Here is an 18,047-nt window from a genome sequence, read left to right as displayed (position 1 = left end):
TGGGGGCGTCTGTGGGGCGCTATGGGGTGCTATGGGGCGCTATGGGGCACTATGGGGTGTCTGGGTTCTCTATGGGGCACTTATGGGGCGCTATGGGGCACTATGGGGGTCTGGGTTCTCTATGGGGCACTTATGGGGCGCTATGGGGTGTCTGTGGGGCACTTATGGGGCGCTATGGGGTGCTATGGGGCGTCTATGGGGCACTATGGGGTGTCTATGGGGTGTCTATGGGGCACTTATGGGGCGTCGTGGGGTGTCTGTGGGGTCCTCTATGGGGTGTCTATGGGGCACTTATGGGGCGTCTATGGGGCACTGTGGGGTGTCTGTGGGGCACTATGGGGTGTCTGTGGGGTGTCTATGGGGCACTAGGGGGTGTCTGGGTTCTCTATGGGGCACTTATGGGGCACTATGGGGCAGTATGGGGTGTCTATGGGGCGTCTATGGGGCACTTATGGGGCGCTATGGGGTGCCTGTGGGGCACTACGGGGTGTCTGGGTTCTCTATGGGGCCTCTATGGGGCGTCTGTGGGGTGCTATGGGGCACTTATGGGGCGCTATGGGGTGTCTGTGGGGTCCTCTATGGGGCATCCATGGGGCAATATGGGGCATCTGGGTTCTCTATGGGGCATACATGGGGCGCTATGGGGCATCTGGGTTCTCTATGGGGCACTTATGGGGCGCTATGGGGCACTATGGGGTGCCTGTGGGGCACTATGGGGTGTCTGGGTTCTCTATGGGGCGTCTGTGGGGCACTTATGGGGCGCTATGGGGCACTATGGGGTGTCTGTGGGGCGCTGTGGGGTGTCTGGGTTCTCTATTGGGCACTTATGGGGCGCTATGGGGCAGTATGGGGTGTCTATGGGGCGCTGTGGCTTGTCTATGGGGTGTCTGGGTTCTCTATGGGGCACTTATCGGGTGCTATGGGGCCTCTATGGGGTGTCTGTGGGGCGCTATGGGGCACTATGGGGTGTCTGTGGGGGTCCTCTATGAGGCGTCTGTGGGGTGTCTGGGTTCTCTATGGGGCACTTATGGGGCGCTATGGGGCACTATGGGGTGTCTGGGGGGTGTCTGTGGGGCGTCGATGTAGGCTGCTGCTTTTAGGGTGCTGGTGCCTACGGGGTCCCCATGGGGCGCTGCTGCTTATGGGGTGCTGCTGGTTATGGGGTGCCCATGGGGGGGTGCTGGTGGTTATGGGGTGCCCCATGGGGTGCTGCTGGTTATGGGGTGCCCATGGGGGGTGCTGCTGGTTACGGGGTGCCCCATGGGGTGCTGCTGGTTATGGGGTGCTCACGGTTATGGGGTGCTGGTGCTCATGGGGTGCTGGTGGTTATGGGGTCCCCATGGGGTTCTGTTGATTATGGGATGCTGATGGTTATGGGGTGCTGCTGGTTATGGGGTGCCCATGGGGGGTGCTGGTCATGGGGGTGCTGGTTATGGGATGCTCATGGTTATGGGGTGCCCATGGGGGGGGGGGGGGTGCTGCTGGTTATGGGGTGCTCATGGGGGGGCGCTATTGGTTATGGGGGCGCTGGTTATGGGGTCCCCATTGGGTGCTCACGGTTATGGGGTGCCCATGGGGGGTGCTGCTGGTTACGGGGTGCTGTTGCTCCTGGGGTGCCCATGGTTATGGGGTGCTGCTGGTTATGGGGTGCCCATGGGGGTGCTGCTGGTTATGGGGTGCTCATGGTTATGGGATGCCCATGGGGGGGGGGTGTGCTGCTGGTTATAGGGTGCTCACAGTTATGGGGTGCTGCTGGTTATGGGGTGCCCTATGGGGTGCTCACGGTTATGGGGTGCTGGTGCTCATGGGGTGCTGCTGGTTACGGGGTCCCCATGGGGTGCTGGTTATGGGGTGCCCATGGGGGGTGCTGCTGGTTATGGGGTGCTCGTAGTTATGGGGTGCCCATGGTGGGGGGCGCTGCTGGTTATGGGGTCCCCATGGGGGGGTGCTTCTGGTTATAGGGTGCTCATGGTTATGGGGTGCTGCTGGTTATGGGGTGCCCATGGGGTGCTCACGGTTATGGGGTGCTGCTGGTTATGGGGTCCCCATGGGGGTGCTTCTGGTTATAGGGTGCTCATGGTTATGGGGTGCTGCTGGTTATGGGGTGCCCATGGGGTGCTCACGGTTATGGGGTGCCCATGGGTGGGTGCTGGCGGTTATGGGGTGCCCCATGGGGTGCTGCTGGTTATGGGGTGCCCATGGGGGGTGCTGGTTAAGGGGTCCAGCGGCTCTTTTTGGGGGTTCCACCGCCCCCCCGGCCCCCCCACCCCCCATACCCCCCCATCCCCCATCCCCCCCATCCCCCCCCCACCGCCCCCCCGCGCCGTGCCTGCGCCCCCCCCCCCCCCCCCCCCCCCCCCCATCCTCCCCCCCCCCTCGCCGTGCTCGTGCCCGCGGCCGGGCCGTGCCCGCGCCCCCCCCCCCCCCCCCCCATCCCCCCCCCCCCCGCCGTGCTCGTGCCCGCGGCCGGGCCGTGCGCGCCCCCGCGGCCGGGCGGGAGCTGCGGAGCCGAGCGGGGACGGGGCCGGGCCGGGGCCGCCGCAGCGCCCGCAGGTGGGGGGGGCAATTAACGGGGGGGGTAATTAACGGGGGGGGCAATTAACGGGGGGGTAATTAACGGGGGGGGTCATCGGGGGAGGGGGGGCCGGGGGGGCGAGGCGGGGATGGGGTTAATTGGGGGGGATTGGGGGGGGGGGGGGGGGGGGGGGGGGGGGATGGGGGGTTATTGGGGGGGTAATTAAGGGGGGGGTAATTAGGGGGGGTAATTAGAGGGGGGGGATCGGGGAAGGGGGGGGGCCGGGGGGCAAGGTGCGGATGGGGTTAATTGGAGGGGGGGGATTTGGGGGGGGGGGATTTGGGGGGGGTGATGGGGGGTGGGGGGATGGGGGGGATTGGGGGGTTATTGGGGGGGGATGGGGGGGTAATTATGGGGGGAGGTTAATTGGGGGATTAATTGGGGGGGTTGGTTAGGAGGGGATTGAATGGGGGGGTGTGAAGGGGGAGGGTTAATGGGGGGGATAACCGGGGGGATTAATTGGGGGGATTAATTGGGGGGGATTAATTGGGGGGATTAATTGGGGGGTGTAAAGGGGGGTGTAAGGGGGGGTTAATGGGGGGTAATTATGCGGGGGTTAATTGGGAGGGGATTGATTGGGGGGGATAATGGGGGGGGGTGAATTGGGAGGGGTTAACCGGGGGGGGGGTGGGGGGGGGATGCGGGATTTTGGGGTCTGGGGGGGGGGAGGGGAGGGGTCGGGGGGCGGGTTGGGGGTTAGCTGGGGGGAGGGAGGGGATTTTTGGGGGGGGGGGGGACGATGAGGATGGGGGGGGATTTGGGGGGGCTGCAGGGGTGGGGGGCAGGATGGGGGCTGCTGGGGGGCTTTTTTAGGGGGGGCTGCAGGAAGGGGGTGTGGGAGGGGCTTTTTTTTGGGGGGGGGGGCTGCCGGGGGGGGGGATTTTGGGGAGGGGGGCTGCTGGGGGGGGGATTTTGGGGAGGGGGGGCTGCTGGGGGGATTTTGGGGAGGGGGGGCTGCTGGGGGGGGGGCTGCAGGCCGGGGAGCTCAAATTTGGGGGGGGGGGGGGGGGGGCTCAGGGTGTGGGGGTCCCATCCTGCCCCCCCCTTATTGCAGCCCCCCGGGGTCCCCGCCCTCCCCCCCCCCCCCCTTTTTTCACACGGGCTGGGTGTGCAAGGCACACGCGTGTGCGCGGCGCCGGGGCACGCGTGTGCACGGGGGGGGGGGGCACGGTGCCGGGGCGCACACGTGTGCACGCAGGGACGCATGCCCACGGGGGGGAGCGGGGGGGCGTGAGCATGAGCGTGCAAAGCCGGGGCGCACGTGCGCGTGCAAAGCCCGGGGGGGGGTGTGGTTGGCGGGGCACACGCGTGTGCAAGGCTGGGCGCACGTGGGCACTGGGGCGTGCAAGGAGGGGCCGGGGGGGGGGAGGGCGTGCATGGAGGGGGGGGGTGTACGCGGGGGGGGGGGCGCGCACACGCGTGTGCAAGGCGTGCACGAGGGCGCGCGGCTCCTTGCACGCGTGTGTGCGCGCGCAGGGGGCGTGCACGCGTGTTCGTGCGCGGGGGGGGCCGCGTGCTGGTGCGAGGCTCGCACGCGTGCACGTGCGCTAACGAGCCCCCCCCCCCGGGGGGGGCTGATTGGCTTTAATTAACGAGGCCCCGCCCCCAAGGGAGCCCCCCCCGGCCCCCCCCCCCCCCCTTCTCCTCCCGGTGACCTTCAGGCGCCCCCCCTTCTTGGCCCCCCCCCCCTTGCTGGTTGTAATGGGGGGGGGGGGGGGTCTGGGGGCAGCGCCGTGGGGCAGAGCGGGGGCTGTGGGGCGGGATCTATGGGGCAGGACCTATGGGGCAGAGCGGGATCTGGGGGGCAGCACTGGGATCTATGGGGCGGCAGGATCTATGGGGCAGGACCTATGGGGCAGAATGGGATCTATGGGGTGGAGCGGGATCTATGGGGCAGAGCAGGACCTGTGGGGCAGACTGGGATCTATGGGGCGGAGCGGGATCTATGGGGCAGGACCTATGGGGCAGAGCGGGACCTATGGGGCAGAGCGGGGGCCGTGGGGCAGACTGGGATCTATGGGGCAGAGCTGGGATCTATGGGGCAGAGCAGGACCTATGGGGCAGCGCGGGATCTGTGGGGTAGCACGGGATCTGGGGGGCAGGATCTATGGGGCAGAGCAGGACCTATGGGGCAGAGCGGGGGCCGTGGGGCAGACTGGGATCTATGGGGCAGAGCTGGGTCTGTGGGGCAGGACCTATGGGGCAGAGCGGGATCTGTGGGGCAGCACGGGATCTGTGGGGCAGGATCTATGGGGCAGAGCAGGGTCTGGGGGGCAGCGCCATGGGGCAGAGCGGGATCTATGGGGTGGACTGGGATCTATGGGGCAGAGCAGGACCTGTGGGGCAGACTGGGATCTATGGGGTGGAGCGGGATCTATGGGGCAGCGCCGTGGGGCAGAGCGGGGGCCGTGGGGCAGGATCTATGGGGCAGAGCAGGATCTATAGGGTAGCGTGGGATCTATGGGGCAAGAGCAGGGCCTGTGGGGCAGAGCGGGGGCTGTGGGGCAGACTGGGATCTGTGGGGCGGAGCGGGATCTATGGGGCAGCGCTGTGGGGCAGAGCCGTGGGGCAGAGCAGGATCTATAGGGTAGCGCGGGACCTGTGGGGCAGAGCGGGGCCTGTGGGGCAGTGCCGTGGGGCAAGAGCGTGATCTGTGGGGCAGACTGGGATCTATAGGGCAGAGCAAGGTCTGCGGGGCAGGACTTATGGGGCAGAGCGGGATCTATAGGGCGGAGCAGGATCTGTGGGGCAGACTGGGATCTATAGAGCAAAGCAGGACCTGTGGGGCAGAGCGGGATCTATGGGGCACAGTGGGGTCTATGGGGCAGAGTAGGGTCTGTGGGGCAGAGCGGGGTCTGTGGGGCAGCACCACGGGGCAGAGCGGGATCTATGGGGCACAGTGGGGTCTGCGGGGCACAGAATGGGATCTATGGGGCAGAGCGGGGTCTATGGGGCAGAGCAGGATCTATGGGGCACAGTGGGGTCTATGGGGCACAGAATGGGATCTATGGGGCAGAGTGGGGTCTGCGGGGCAGAATGGGATCTATGGGGCGGAGCAGGATCTATGGGGCAGCACCACGGGGCAGAGCGGGATCTATGGGGCAGAGCGGGGCCTATGGGGCACAGTGGGGTCTATGGGGCAGAGCGGGGTCTGGGGGCAGCCATGGGGCGCAGCCCCCGCCGCGGGCCCCGCTCCCCCTGCAGGTGCAGCAGTTTCGGTGATTGGCTAATTATGCGGCGCATGTTAACGAGCCCCATTACCCAATGAGGGGTGCCGGCGAGGCAGGGCTATAAATAACCCGGGGGCTCATTTGCATGATGCCAGATCACCCCCATGCCCCCCCCCCCCCCCCCGTCACCATGGTGACCCCCCCCCCCAAAATAAATCACGGGGTTCGTTAGCGGGGCCGCTAACGAGGGGACCCCTCTCACCCTCCCCCCCCCCCCCCAGGTGCCTCAGGACCCCCGGCCATGCTGTAGCCCCCCGGGGCCCCCATGCGGGTGCGAGCGGCCGGGGGCGGCCGGGGGACCCCGGCCCAGGCGCCATGAGCCCCCCGAGGGGCAGCGGCACCCCGGGGCCCAGCAGGAGGCCGAGACCCAGCGAGGCCCCGCGGCGCACCCGGAGACTGAGCCCCCCCGGGGACCTGGGGCCCGCCAGGGCCTCGCATCCGACGTGGCCTCCAAGGTCTCGGAGGCCCACCGAGGCCTCGCGTCCGCCATGGCCTCCACGGTGCCGGAAGCCCACGAAGGTCTCGCGCCCGACCCGGCCTCCACGTCCTGCCCGGTCCTGGAGGCCCGCCGAGGCCTTGTGTCCGACCTGGCCTCTACATCCGACCCGGTCCTGGAGGCCCGCCGAGGCCCCGAGGCCCGCCTGGAGGCCGGGCCTCGCCCCGCCGACCGTCCGGAGGCCGAGGCCCACCCAGGCCTCCTGGGCGCGAAGGGCTCTGCGGCCACCCAATTCCCCAAAGACTGCGGAGAGACCGAGGGCAGCGGAGGCTCTGCGGCCTCCCTGGAGGCCGAGGTCAACCGAGGCCTCGCAGCGTGTCTGGACTCCGAGGTCCACCGGGACTCCGTGGCCGACCGAGGCCCCGTGGCCTCCCTAGACCCGAGGGGGTACCGAGACCCTACGGCCAGCCGCGGCCCCGTGGGGACCGAGGACCCCCGCGACCGTGCGCCCCACCAGGGCCCTGCGGACCCTCTGGAGGCCGAGGTCAGCCGAGGCCCCGAGGCCCACCTGGGCGTGGAGGCCCGCCGGGGCCCCTTGGCCGACCACGGCCCCGTGGGGCATCGGGAGGCCGCGGCCCACCAGGAGGCCAACCGTGGCCACGCGACCCCTGTAGACTGGAAGACCCACCCGGACTCTACGGCCAACCGCAGCCCCCTGGGGCTTCTCGACTTGAAGGCCCACCAGGACCCCGTGGCCAACTGTGGCACCATGGCTTCTCTAGGCCCAAAGGCCTACCAAGACTCTGCGGCCAACCGTGGCCCCGTCGATCATCTTGACCTGAAGGCCCACCAGGACTCCATGGCCAAGTGCACCCCAATGGGTCTTCTAGGCCAAAAGGACCACCAGGACCCCGTGGCCAACTGTAGCCCCATGGATCATCTTGACCTGAAGGCCCACCAGGACTCTACAGCCAACTGCACCCCAATGGGTCTTCTAGGCCAAAAGGACCACCAGGACCCCGTGGCCAACTGTAGCCCCATGGATCATCTTGACCTGAAGGCCCACCAGGACTCTACAGCCAACTGTAGCCCCACGTCCTCTCCAGGCCCGAAGGCCCACCAGGACTCCATGGCCAACCGTAGCCTCATGGCTCCTCTAGGCCTGAAGGCCTACCAGGACTCCATGGCCTCTCCAGGCCCAAAGGCCCACCAAGACTCCATGGCCAACGGTAGCCCAATGGCTTCTCTAGGCCCAAAGGCCCACCAGGACTCTACAGCCAACTGTAGCCCCCCGTCCTCTCAAGGCCCGAAGGCCCACCAGGCCTCTAAGGCCAACTGCACCCCAAAGGACCTTCTAGGCCCAAAGGTCTACCACGACTCTACAGCCAACCGTAGCACCACGTCCTCTCCAGGCCCGAAGGCCCACCAGGCCTCTAAGGCCAACTGCACCCCAAAGGACCTCTCTAGGCCCGAAGTCCCACCAAGACTCTACAGCCAACTGTAGCACCATACGTCCTCTCCAGGCCCGAAGGCCCACCAAGACTCTACAGCCAACCGTAGCCCAATGGCCTCTCTAGGCCCGAAGGCCCACCATGCCTCTACAGCCAACCTCACCCCAACGACTCTTCTAGGCCCGAAGCCCCACCACGACCATGCGGCCACCCGCGTGTCGCCGCGCCGCCCCGTGCTGGCCCTGGCGCTGCTGGCCCTGTGCTCGCTGCTGGCGCCGTGCGCCCGCGGCGGCGGCGCTGGAGTTCGGGGGCGCCCCGGGGCAGTGGGCGCGCTACGGGCGGTGGGCGCCGGGGGCGGGCGGGCAGCTGAGCTTCAGCCTCAAGACCAACGTCTCGCGGGCGCTGCTGCTCTACTTGGACGACGGCGGCAACTGCGACTTCCTCGAGCTGCTGGTGGCCGAGGGGCGGCTGCGGCTGCGCTTCGCCATCGCCTGCGCCGAGCCGGCCACCGTGGCGCCGCCGGCGGCGGTGAGCGACGGGCGCTGGCACGCCGTCCGCCTGACCCGCAACGCCCGCGAGACCGCGCTGGCGGTGGACGGGGAGGCGCGGGCGGGCGCCGTGCGCTCCAAGCGGGCCGAGATGGCGGTGGCCAGCGACCTCTTCGTCGGCGGCATCCCGCCCGACGTCCGCCTCTCGGCGCTCACCCTCAGCACCGTCAAGTACGAGGCGCCCTTCCGCGGCTGGCTGGCCGACCTGCGGGTGGGCGACGCGCCCGCCGCCCTGCTGGGCGCCCAGGGCGTGCGGGGCGAGGAGGAGGAGGAGGAGGAGGAAGAGGAGGAGGACGAGCAGCGGCAGCAGTGGCAGGAGCGGCAGCAGTGGCAGGAGCAGCAGCAGCAGCGGTGCGCCCGGCACCCGCCCTGCGCCCACGGCGGGCGCTGCACCCTGCGCCGCGGGGAGCCCCGCTGCGACTGCGCCGGCACCGGGTACCGCGGGCCCTTCTGCGAGGAAGGTGAGGGGGGTTTTGGGGGGGGATTGGGGGGAGATTGGGGGTCATCGGGGTGGGTCTGGGGGTGATTTGGGGTCATTGGGGCGGGTTTGGGGGTGATTGCGGGTCATTGGGGTGGGTCTGGGGGAGATTGGGGGTGATTGGGGTGGGTTTGGGGTGATGGGGGTGATTGGGGTGGGTTTGGGGGAGATTGGGGGAGTCTGGGGGAGATTGGGGGTCATTGGGGTGGGTTTGGGCGGAGATTGGGGGAGTCTGGGGGAGATTGGGGGTCATCGGGGTGGGTTTGGGGGTCATTGGGGGTCATTGGGGTGGGTTTGGGGGAGATTGGGGGGTTTTGGGGTAATTGGGGTGGGTTTAGGGGAGATTGGGGGAGTCTGGGGGTGATTGGGGGTCATTGGGGCAGGTTTGGGGGAGATTGGGGGTCATTGGGGTAGGTTTGGGGGTGATTGGGGGTCATCGGGGCAGATTTGGGGGAGATTGGGGGTCATCGAGGCGGGTTTGGGGTCTGGGGAAGATTGGGGGTCATTGGGGTGGGTTTGGGGTGATTTGGGGTGATTTTGGAGGGTTTGGGGATGATTGGGGTGGGTTTGGGGGAGATTGGGGGTTTTGGGGTAATTGGGGTGGGTTTGGGGGAGACTGGGGGGTCCGGGGGAGATTGGGGGTCATCAGGGCTGGTCTGGGGGTGATTGGGGGTCATTGGGGCAGGTTTGGGGAAGATTGGGGGGTTTGGGGGTGATTTGGGGATGACTGGGGATCATTGGGGTGGCTTTGGGGTGATTTGGGGTGATTTTGGAGGGTTTTGGGGGTAATTGGGGGTCATTGGGATGGCTTTGGGGGTAATTGGGGTGGGTCTGGGGGAGATTGGGGGTCACTGGGGTGGGTTTGGGGTGATTTGGGGTGATTTTGGAGGGTTTTGGGGTAATTTGGGGGTAATTGGGGGGTTTGGGTGGTAATTGGCGGTTTGGGGGTAATTGGGGTGGGTTTGGGGGAGATTGGGGTGGGTTGGGGGTAATTTGGGGGTAATTTGGGGTTTTGGGGGTAACTGGGGGGACAGGGGGGATTTTGGGGAGGTTTGGGGAGGTTTCGGGGTTATTGGGGGTGATTGGGTGTCATTGGGGTGGGTTTTGGGGTGATTTGGGGGCAATTGGGGGAGTTTTGGGGGTAATTGTGGGGTTTGGGGGGAGATGGGGGTGGGTTGGGGGTGATTGGGTGGGTTCTGGGGTGATTTGGGGGCAATTCGGGGGTAATTGGGCGGTTTGGGGGTAATTGGGCAGTTTGGGGTATACGGGGGGTTTGGGGTAATTGGAAGGTTTTGGGGTAATTGGAAGGTTTTGGGGTAATTGGGGGAGTTTTGGGGGCAATTGGGGGTGTTTTGGGATCAGGGGGCGGGCGGTGGTGTCGCACGGCCTCGTGTCTGGGTGCTTCCCTGTGGCGTTGCACACCCACATTAGTGTTGCACGCCCGTGGGGTGTCGTGTTCCCGTGTTGCACACCCATGGGGTGTCGTGTTCCCGTGTTTCCCCTGGCGTCGCACACCCTCGTGGTGTTGCACGCCCATAGGGTGCTGTGTTCTCGTGTTGCACGCCCATGGGGTGTCGTGGTCTCGTGTTGCACACCCATGGGGTGTCGTGTTCTCGTGTTTCCCCTGGCGTCGCACACCCTCATGGCGTTGCACGCCCTCACGGCTTTGCACACCCATGGGGTGTTGCGTTCTCGTGCTTCCCCCATGGCGTTGCACGCTCTCATGGCGTTGCACACCCGTGTGGTGTTGCGTTCTCGTGTTGCACGCCCGTGGCTCGTTGCGTTCTCGTGCTTCCCCCATGGTGTTGCACACCCTCGTGGCGTTGCACACCCGTCGCGTGTCGCGTTCCTGTGCTTCTCCGTGGCTCTCAGCGTTGCACGTCCACGGGGCGTTGCACTCCCACGTGTCTCCACAGCTCCGTGCCCTCGGGCTGTTGCACGCTCTCGTGCTGTTGCACACCCTCGGGCTGTTGCACGCCTGTGCCCTTGCACGGCCCCGTGCCCTTGCACAACTTCCTGTAGTTGCACTCCCCAGTGCCCTTGCACGTGCTCATGCAATCACATGCCTGGGTGCCCTTGCACGCCCTTGTGTAATTGCACGCCTGTGTGCCCTTGCACGTCTGTGTGCCCTTGCACAACCTCATGCTCTTGCACGCCCTTGTGTAATTGCATGCACCAGCGCCCTTGCACGCCTGTGTGCCCTTGCACGCCCTTGTGTAATTGCATGTCCCAGCGCCCTTGCACGCCTGTGTGCCCTTGCACACTCTTGTGTAATTGCATGTCCCAGCGCCCTTGCACGCCTGTGTGCCCTTTGCACAACCTCATGCCCTTGCACACCCTTGTGTAATTGCATGTCCCAGCGCCCTTGCATGCCTGTGTGCCCTTGCACAACCTCATGCCCTTGCACACCCTTGTGTAATTGCATGTCCCAGTGCCCTTGCATGCCTGTGTGCCCTTGCACAACCTCATGCCCTTGCACGCCCTTGTGTAATTGCACGCCCTTGTGTAATTGCACGTCTGTGTGCCCTTGCACGTCTGTGTGCCCTTGCATGTCTGTGTGCCCTTGCACACCCTCATGCCCTTGCACACCCTTCTGTAATTGCACGCCCTTGTGTAATTGCACGCCTGTGTGCCCTTGCACATCTGTGTGCCCTTGCACACCCTTGTGTAATTGCACGCCCTTGTGTAATTGCACGCCTGTGTGCCCTTGCACATCTGTGTGCCCTTGCACACCCTCATGCCCTTGCACACCCTTGTGTAATTGCACGCCCTGGTGCCCTTGCACGCCCCCATGCACTCACACGTCCCCATGCCCTTGCACACCCGCATGTCCTTGCACGTGCTCGTGCCCTTGCACACCCCGGATGCCCTTGCACACCCGCCCCCCATGACAACCGTTGCCATGACGACGGCTCCCTCCCTCCCGGGCTGTATCCGGGGGGGCCGCGTCGCCGTGGCAACGCCGGGCGGCTGACCCGTTGCCGGGGTGTGGCGGCGCTGTGGCAACGGTTGCCGGGGCCCCCCGGTTGCCGTGGCGACGGCCGGTCCGCCTGTCGCCCTGGCAACCGTTGCCGCGGGGATGGCGACGGCCCCGGCGTCCTTGAGGGATGGGGACGGGGGTGCGGGGGGGTCTGTGGGGGGTCTGGGGGGCTGTGGGGCTCTATGGGGCTCTATAGGGTGCCGTGGGGGGCTATGGGGCTCTATGGGGCTTTGTGGGGGGCTATGGGGCTCTGTGGGGCACTCTATGGGGCTCTATAGGGTGCTGTGGGGGGCTATGGGGCTCTATAGGGCGCTGTGGGGGGCTATGGGGCTCTATGGGGCTCTATAGGGTGCTGTGGGGGGCTATGGGGCTCTATAGGGCGCTGGGGGGGCTATGGGGCTCTATGGGGCTCTATAGGGTGCTGTGGGGGCTATGGGGCTCTATGGGGGGCTATGGGGCTCTATAGGGCACTATGGGGGGCTATGGGGCTCTATGGGGCTCTATAGGGTGCTGTGGGGGGCTATGGGGCTCTGTGGGGCTCTATAGGGTGCTGTGGGGGGCTATGGGGCTCTATAGGGCGCTGTGGGGGGCTATGGGGCTCTATGGGGCTCTATAGGGTGCTGTGGGGGGCTATGGGGCTCTATGAGGCGCTGTGGGGGGGCTATGGGGCTCTATGGGGCTCTATAGGGTGCTGTGGGGGCTCTATGGGGCTCTATAGGGCGCTGTGGGGGGCTATGGGGCTCTGTGGGGCTCTATAGGGTGCTGTGGGGGGCTATGGGGCTCTGTGGGGCACTGTGGAGGGCTATGGGGCTCTATGGGGCTCTATAGGGTGCTGTGGGGCTGTGGGGCTCTGTGGGGCACTGTGGGGGCTATGGGGCTCTATGGGGCTCTATAGGGTGCTGTGGGGGCTGTGGGGCTCTATGGGGCGTTGGGGGGGCTATGGGGCTCTATGGGGCTCTATAGGGTGCTGTGGGGGCTATGGGGCTCTATAGGGCTTTGTGGGGGGGCTATGGTGCTCTATAGGGGCTATGGGGCTCTGTGGGGCTCTATAGGGTGCTGTGGGGGGCTATGGGGCTCTGTGGGGCACTGTGGGGGGCTATGGGGCTCTATGGGGGCTATGGGGCTCTATGGGGCTCTATAGGGTGCTGTGGGGCACTGTGGGGGCTATGGGGCTCTATGGGGCTCTATAGGGTGCACTGTGGGGGCTATGGGGCTCTATGGGGCTCTGTGGGGCACTGTGGGGGGCTATGGGGGGCTATGGGGCTCTATGGGGCACTATAGGGGGGGCTGTGGGGCTCTGTGGGGCTCTATAGGCTGCTGTGGGGGGCTGTGGGGCTCTGTGGGGCACTGTGGGGGGGCTATGGGGCTCTATGGGGCTCTATAGGGCGCTGTGGGGGGGCTATGGGGCTCTGGGGGGCACTGTGGGGGGCTATGGGGCTCTATAGGGGGTTATGGGGCTCTATGGGGCTCTATAGGGTGCTGTGGGGGGCTGTGGGACTCTATAGGGTGCTGTGGGGGCTATGGGGCTCTATAGGGCGCTGGGGGCTATGGGGCGCTGTGTGGGGCTGTGGGGCTCTATAGGGCACTATGGGGTGCTGTGGGGTGCTGTGGAGCGCTATGGGATGTCTATGGGGTGTCTATGGGGCTCTATAGGGCTCTATAGGGCGCTATGGGGCGCTGTGGGGCTCTGTGGGGCGTTACGGGGTGTCTATGGGGTGTCTATGGGGTGCCTATGGGGCGCTGTGGGGCGCTGTGGGGCGCATGGGCCTTGCAGAGGCGCTCTGGGGGGGGGGGGGGGGAGGTCCCGAGTGTGGGCACGCTCGGGGCGTGCAAACCCCTCAGGGGGCGTTAAGGTGCGTGCAAACCCTGCTGGGGTGTGCAAGGGGGTGCGGAAACCCTCCCGGGACGTGCAACGGGGCGTGCAAAGGCCTCTGGGACGTGCAAGGGGCGTGCAAACCCTGCTGGGGTGTGCAATGGGGCGTGCAAAGGCCTCTGGGGCGTGCAACGGGGCGTGCAAACCCTGGTGGGGTGTGCAATGGGGCGTGCGAAAGTCTTCTGGGACGTGCAACGGGGCGTGCAAACCCTGCTGGGCCGTGCAAGGGGCGTGCAAAGTCTTCTGGGACGTGCAACGGGGCGTGCAAACCCTGCTGGGGCGTGCAACGGGGCGTGCAAACCCTGCTGGGACGTGCAAGGGGCGTGCAAACCCTGGTGGTGTGCAGTGGGGCATGCAAAGTCTTCTGGGATGTGCAATGGGGCGTGCAAACCCTGCTGGGCCTGTAAGGGCGTGCAAGCCTGTGGGCCGTGCAACGGGCGTGCAAACCCCTGCTGGGACGTGCAACGGGCGTGCAAACCCTGCTGGGCCGTGCAAGGGGCGTGCAAACCCCTGTGGGCCGTGCAAGGGGGCGTGCAAACCCGCTGGGGTGTGCAACAGGGCATGCAAAAAGTCTTCTGGGCCGTGCAAGGGGCATGCAAACCCTGCTGGGGCGTGCAACGGGGCGTGCAAGCCCCAATGCCGGCTTGTGCGCCGCGTCCCCGTGCAACATGAGGGAGGGGCACACGCGCGCGTGTGTGTGTGAGTGTGCAAGGCCCCCCCCCCCCCCCCCGCTGACGTCTCCTCTCTCCCCCCGTGCCCCAGAAGAGGAGCCCGCGGTGGAAGGTGAGGTGCGGGCGTGCAAGGGGGGGGGGGTGCGTGTGCAAGGGCGGGCGTGCAAGGGGGGGCGTGCAAGGCCAGGGGAGGGTGTGCAAAGCTTGGGGCCGGTGCTTGTGCAAGCCCCCGGGGCGCTCGTGCAAGGCTGGGCACACGCGCGTGCCCGGCTCCGTGCTCGTGCAAGTCCCCCCCCACCCCCCCCCACCTTGCACACGCACGTGCAAGGCCGCTGTGTCACCGCTGGCCACCTGCCGTGACGTCACCGCCGGCCGCCCAATGGGCTTGGGGGTATGCAAATGAAGGGCGCCGCCGAGCCAATGGGCTGCAGGGCTGCTGCTGCTGGGGGCGGGGCTATGCAAATGGAGGGGCGGGGCGGCCAGCGGGGAGGGGGCGAAGGGGGCGTGCAAGGAGCGGGGGCGTGCACGAGGGGCGTGCACGAGGGGCGTGCAATGCACATGGGGCGTGCGCGAGGGGCGTGCAAGCAGCAGGTCTTGCACGAGGAGCGTGCAAAGCAGGCGGGTGTGCAAGGAGCAGGCCCTGCACGAGGGGCGTGCAAGAAGCAGGGGGGCCCACAAGGGGCGTGCAAGCAGGGGCTGCACGGGAGCGTGCAAGAAGCAGGGGATTCTGCACGTGAGGGGCGTGCAAGAAGCAGGGGCTGCACGAGGAGCGTGCAAGAAGCAGGGGGTGCACGAGGAGCGTGCGAGAAGCAGGGGGTGCACGAGGAGCGTGCAAGAAGCAGGTGCTGCACGAGGAGTGTGCAAGAAGCAGGGGTGCACGAGGAGCGTGCAAGAAGCAAGGGGGTGCACGAGGAGTGTGCAAGAAGCAGGGGGTGCACGAGGAGCGTGCGAGAAGCAGGGGTGCACGAGGAGCGTGCGAGAAGCAGGGGCTGCACGAGGAGCGTGCAAGAAGCAGGGGGCTCTGCACAAGGGGTGTGCAAGCAGCAGGTCCTGCACGATGGGCGTGCAAGGAGCGGGATGAGCACGAGGGGCGTGCAAAGCAGCAGGGCGTGCAAGGGGCAGGCCCTTTCACGGGAGGGGTGTGCAAGCAGCAGGGGTGCACAAGGCGCGTGCAAGGCACCCGAGTGTGCAAGCGGCAGGCCCTTTCACACGACGGGCGTGCAAGCAGCTGGGGGGGGCAAAGACTCAGGCCCTTTCACACAAAGGGCGTGCAAGCAGCAGGACGTGCACGAGGGGCGTGCAAGCAGCCGGGCGTGCAAGCAGCAGCCCTTGCACGACGGGCGTGCGAGCAGCTGGGGGGGGGGGGGGCAAAGACTCAGGCCCTTTCACGGGAGGGGCGTGCAAGCAGCAGGACGTGCACGAGCGGCGTGCAAGCAGCTGGGCGTGCAAGCAGCAGCCCTTGCACGACGGGCGTGCGAGCAGCGGGGGGGGGGAGCGCACAAGGAGCGTGCGAGCAGCAGCCCCTGCACGACGGGCGTGCAAGGGGGGGGGGAGGGAGGGGGGCGCACGAGCGCCGTGCAAGCCACGCCCCCGCCCCACCAGCGCGTGCAAGGAGTGTGCATCGCACCACCACCGCCGTGCCCCCCCTTCCCCCCCCCGCCTTGGTTTTGGGGTCAAACCCCCAAAACCCCCCCCCCCCAAAAAAAAAAAAAAGGGAAAAGGGGGCAACGAAGCATCCCGGCCATGCTTCCCCCCCCCCTTTTTCCCCCCCCCCCCCCCAAAATCCCCCCCCCTCCCCAAATTCCCCCCCCCCCAAAATCCGCCCCCCCCCCCCCGCCCCGGCATCGCCCGATGCCTGTCACAAGGCTTCGAATTGTGGCTGGGGGGCTCGGGACCCCCCCGCCCGCGGTGACTTCGTCTCTTCTCTCTCTGCTTTGCCCCCCCTCCCCCCCCCCCCCTTATCCCCCCCCCCCCCCCCCCAAATTTTCCTTTTCCCCATCATTTTCTCGTGGGGGGTCCCATTTTCCCCCTTTTCTGTTTTGGGGCTAATTTCGCCGCTTTTGGGTCCTTCCACCTTTTTATTTCCATTTTTTTATTCCATCCCCCCCCTTTTTCCTCCCTCGCCCCCCCCCCCCCCCCAAAAAAAAATTTCCTTTTCCCCATCATTTTCTCGTGGGGGTCCCATTTCTCCCCCCTTCTCCGTTTTGGGGCAAATTCCGCCGCTTTTGGGTCCTTCCACCTTTTTATTTCCATTTTTCCCCCTTTCTGTTTTTTTTCCCATTTTTTCGCCTTATTTTCCCCCCCCCCCAAATTTTCCTTTTCCCCATCATTTTCTCGTGTGCGGGGGGTCCCATTTCCCCCCCCCCCCCTTTCCGTTTTGGGGCAAATTCCGCCGCTTTTGGGCCCTTCCCGCTTTTTCCTTTCCGTTTCCGTTTCCCCTTTTGCTTTTTTTCGCCTTTTTTCGCCTTATTTTCGCTTCCCCCCCCCTTCCCCCCCTCCCCCCCAAGGTCCTGCTCACCTGACGTTAAGCAGCCAAGGTACGGACCCCCCCCTCCTCCCCCTCCCCTGCGCGTGCAAATCCTCGTGCAAATCCTCGTGCAAATCCTCGTGCAAATCCTCGTGCAAGCGTCGTGCCCCTCCCCCCTCCCTCCCCCCCCCGGCCGCGTCTCCCCTCCCCCCTCCCGCATTTTGTGCTCGTGCAACACGTGGGGGGGGGGGGGGGGCTCCTTGCACGGGGACTGGAGTGAGCGTGCAAACCTTGCACACTCACCCCCCCCCCCCCCACCTTGCACATGCTTCGGAGCCGCGTGGGGGGGGGGGGGGGCGTGCAAGGGCTTGGGGGGGGAGGGGCGAGCGGCTCCTTGCACGGGGAGCGGAGTGAGCGTGCAAACGCCCCCCTTGCACACTCACCCCCTCCCCTTGCACACTCACCCCCCCCCGCGCACACACACGCGCCTTGCACACGCTTCGGAGCCGCGGGGGGGGGGGGGGGGGGTGTGCAAAGGCTTGGGGGGGATGGGGGGAGGCGGGGGGGGCCTTGCACGCCTGTGCACGCTCTTGCACACTCGTGCACACTTGTGCACACTCGTGCCCTCCCTTCCCCCCCCCCCCGCAGGGGTCGCCGAGGTCCGCCGAGAGGGGGGCCCGGCCGGGGGCCAGCGAGAGCCAGCCCGCGGCCAAAGGTCAGTGGGGGCCTTGCACGCGCGTGTGCAAGGGGGGAGGGGCGGGGGGGGGGGGCACGTCCCCAGGGTGAGGTGTCGTCCCCCCCCCTCCCCCCAGGGCCCCCCCCAACCCAAGGACCCCCCCCAGGGTCCCTCCCCACCCCCCCCAAGGGTCCCCCCCCCCCAAGCCCCCCGGCCCCCCCCAGGGTCACGTGACCCCCCCCCAGCCCCCCTCCCAAACTCCCCCCCCCCAGGGTCACGTGACTTCCCCAGCCCCCCCCCCAAACTCCCCCCCCCAAGGTCTCCCCCCCCTCCCCTCCCCAGGGCCCCCCCCCCAAGGGTCCCCCCAAAGGGTCCCCCCCCCAAAGCCCCCCCGGGGTCCCCCCCCAGGGTCATGTGACCCCCCCCAAGGGTTCCCCCCCCCGAGCCCCCCCCCCCGGGGTCCCCCCCACCCCGAGTTGCCCCCTCGGGGTCCCCCTCCCCCCCCCCCCCCCCCCAGTCCCATTTCAGGGGTCCCCCCCCCGGGGGTCTCCCCCAGCCCCCCCCACCCCGGGGCCCCCCCACGGCCCCCCCCCGTGAGGTCCCACCTCAGGGTCCCTCTGTCTGCGCCTCTGCCCCTCTCTCTGTCCCTCCCTCCCCCGTCC

The 18,047-nt window shown here is 67.1% G+C and overlaps 3 protein-coding genes across 3 annotated transcripts in view; all 3 read left to right on the top strand.

The window, feature by feature from the left end:
* Positions 1-102: 102 nt before the first annotated feature.
* On the top strand, positions 103-1,086 carry LOC136789221 (shematrin-like protein 2). The gene is given in 3 exon segments (XM_066989199.1): positions 103-285; positions 287-800; positions 803-1,086. Coding segments are annotated over 3 exon segments (981 nt in total).
* Positions 1,087-2,469: 1,383 nt separating this feature from the next.
* LOC136789257 (collagen alpha-2(I) chain-like) lies at positions 2,470-7,746 on the top strand. Its single transcript, XM_066989289.1, has 2 exons — positions 2,470-2,553; positions 6,027-7,746. Exon 2 carries the CDS (start codon positions 6,294-6,296, stop codon positions 7,743-7,745), a length of 1,452 nt encoding a protein of 483 aa, XP_066845390.1. The 5' UTR covers positions 2,470-2,553; positions 6,027-6,293; the 3' UTR covers position 7,746.
* Positions 7,747-18,047, top strand: part of LOC136789220 (neurexin-2-like) — an 84,161-nt gene continuing 73,860 nt past the window's right edge. The window contains 4 exon segments of the mRNA XM_066989198.1: positions 7,747-8,701; positions 14,334-14,354; positions 16,750-16,779; positions 17,358-17,447. Coding sequence (XP_066845299.1) covers positions 7,894-8,701; positions 14,334-14,354; positions 16,750-16,779; positions 17,358-17,447 — 949 coding nt within the window. The 5' untranslated portion in view covers positions 7,747-7,893.

Source organism: Anser cygnoides, unplaced genomic scaffold, assembly GCF_040182565.1.
Source record: "Anser cygnoides isolate HZ-2024a breed goose unplaced genomic scaffold, Taihu_goose_T2T_genome scaffold_43_1, whole genome shotgun sequence".
Classification (NCBI taxonomy): domain Eukaryota; kingdom Metazoa; phylum Chordata; class Aves; order Anseriformes; family Anatidae; genus Anser; species Anser cygnoides.
The sequence above is the reverse complement of the archived record's forward strand: the minus strand, read 5'-3'. Positions and strand labels throughout refer to the sequence as shown.

Excerpts from the sequence above, each read along its gene's own strand:
- LOC136789257 (XM_066989289.1), top strand. The coding sequence starts at position 6,294 with ATGGCCTCCACGGTGCCGGAAGCCCACGAAGGTCTCGCGCCCGACCCG.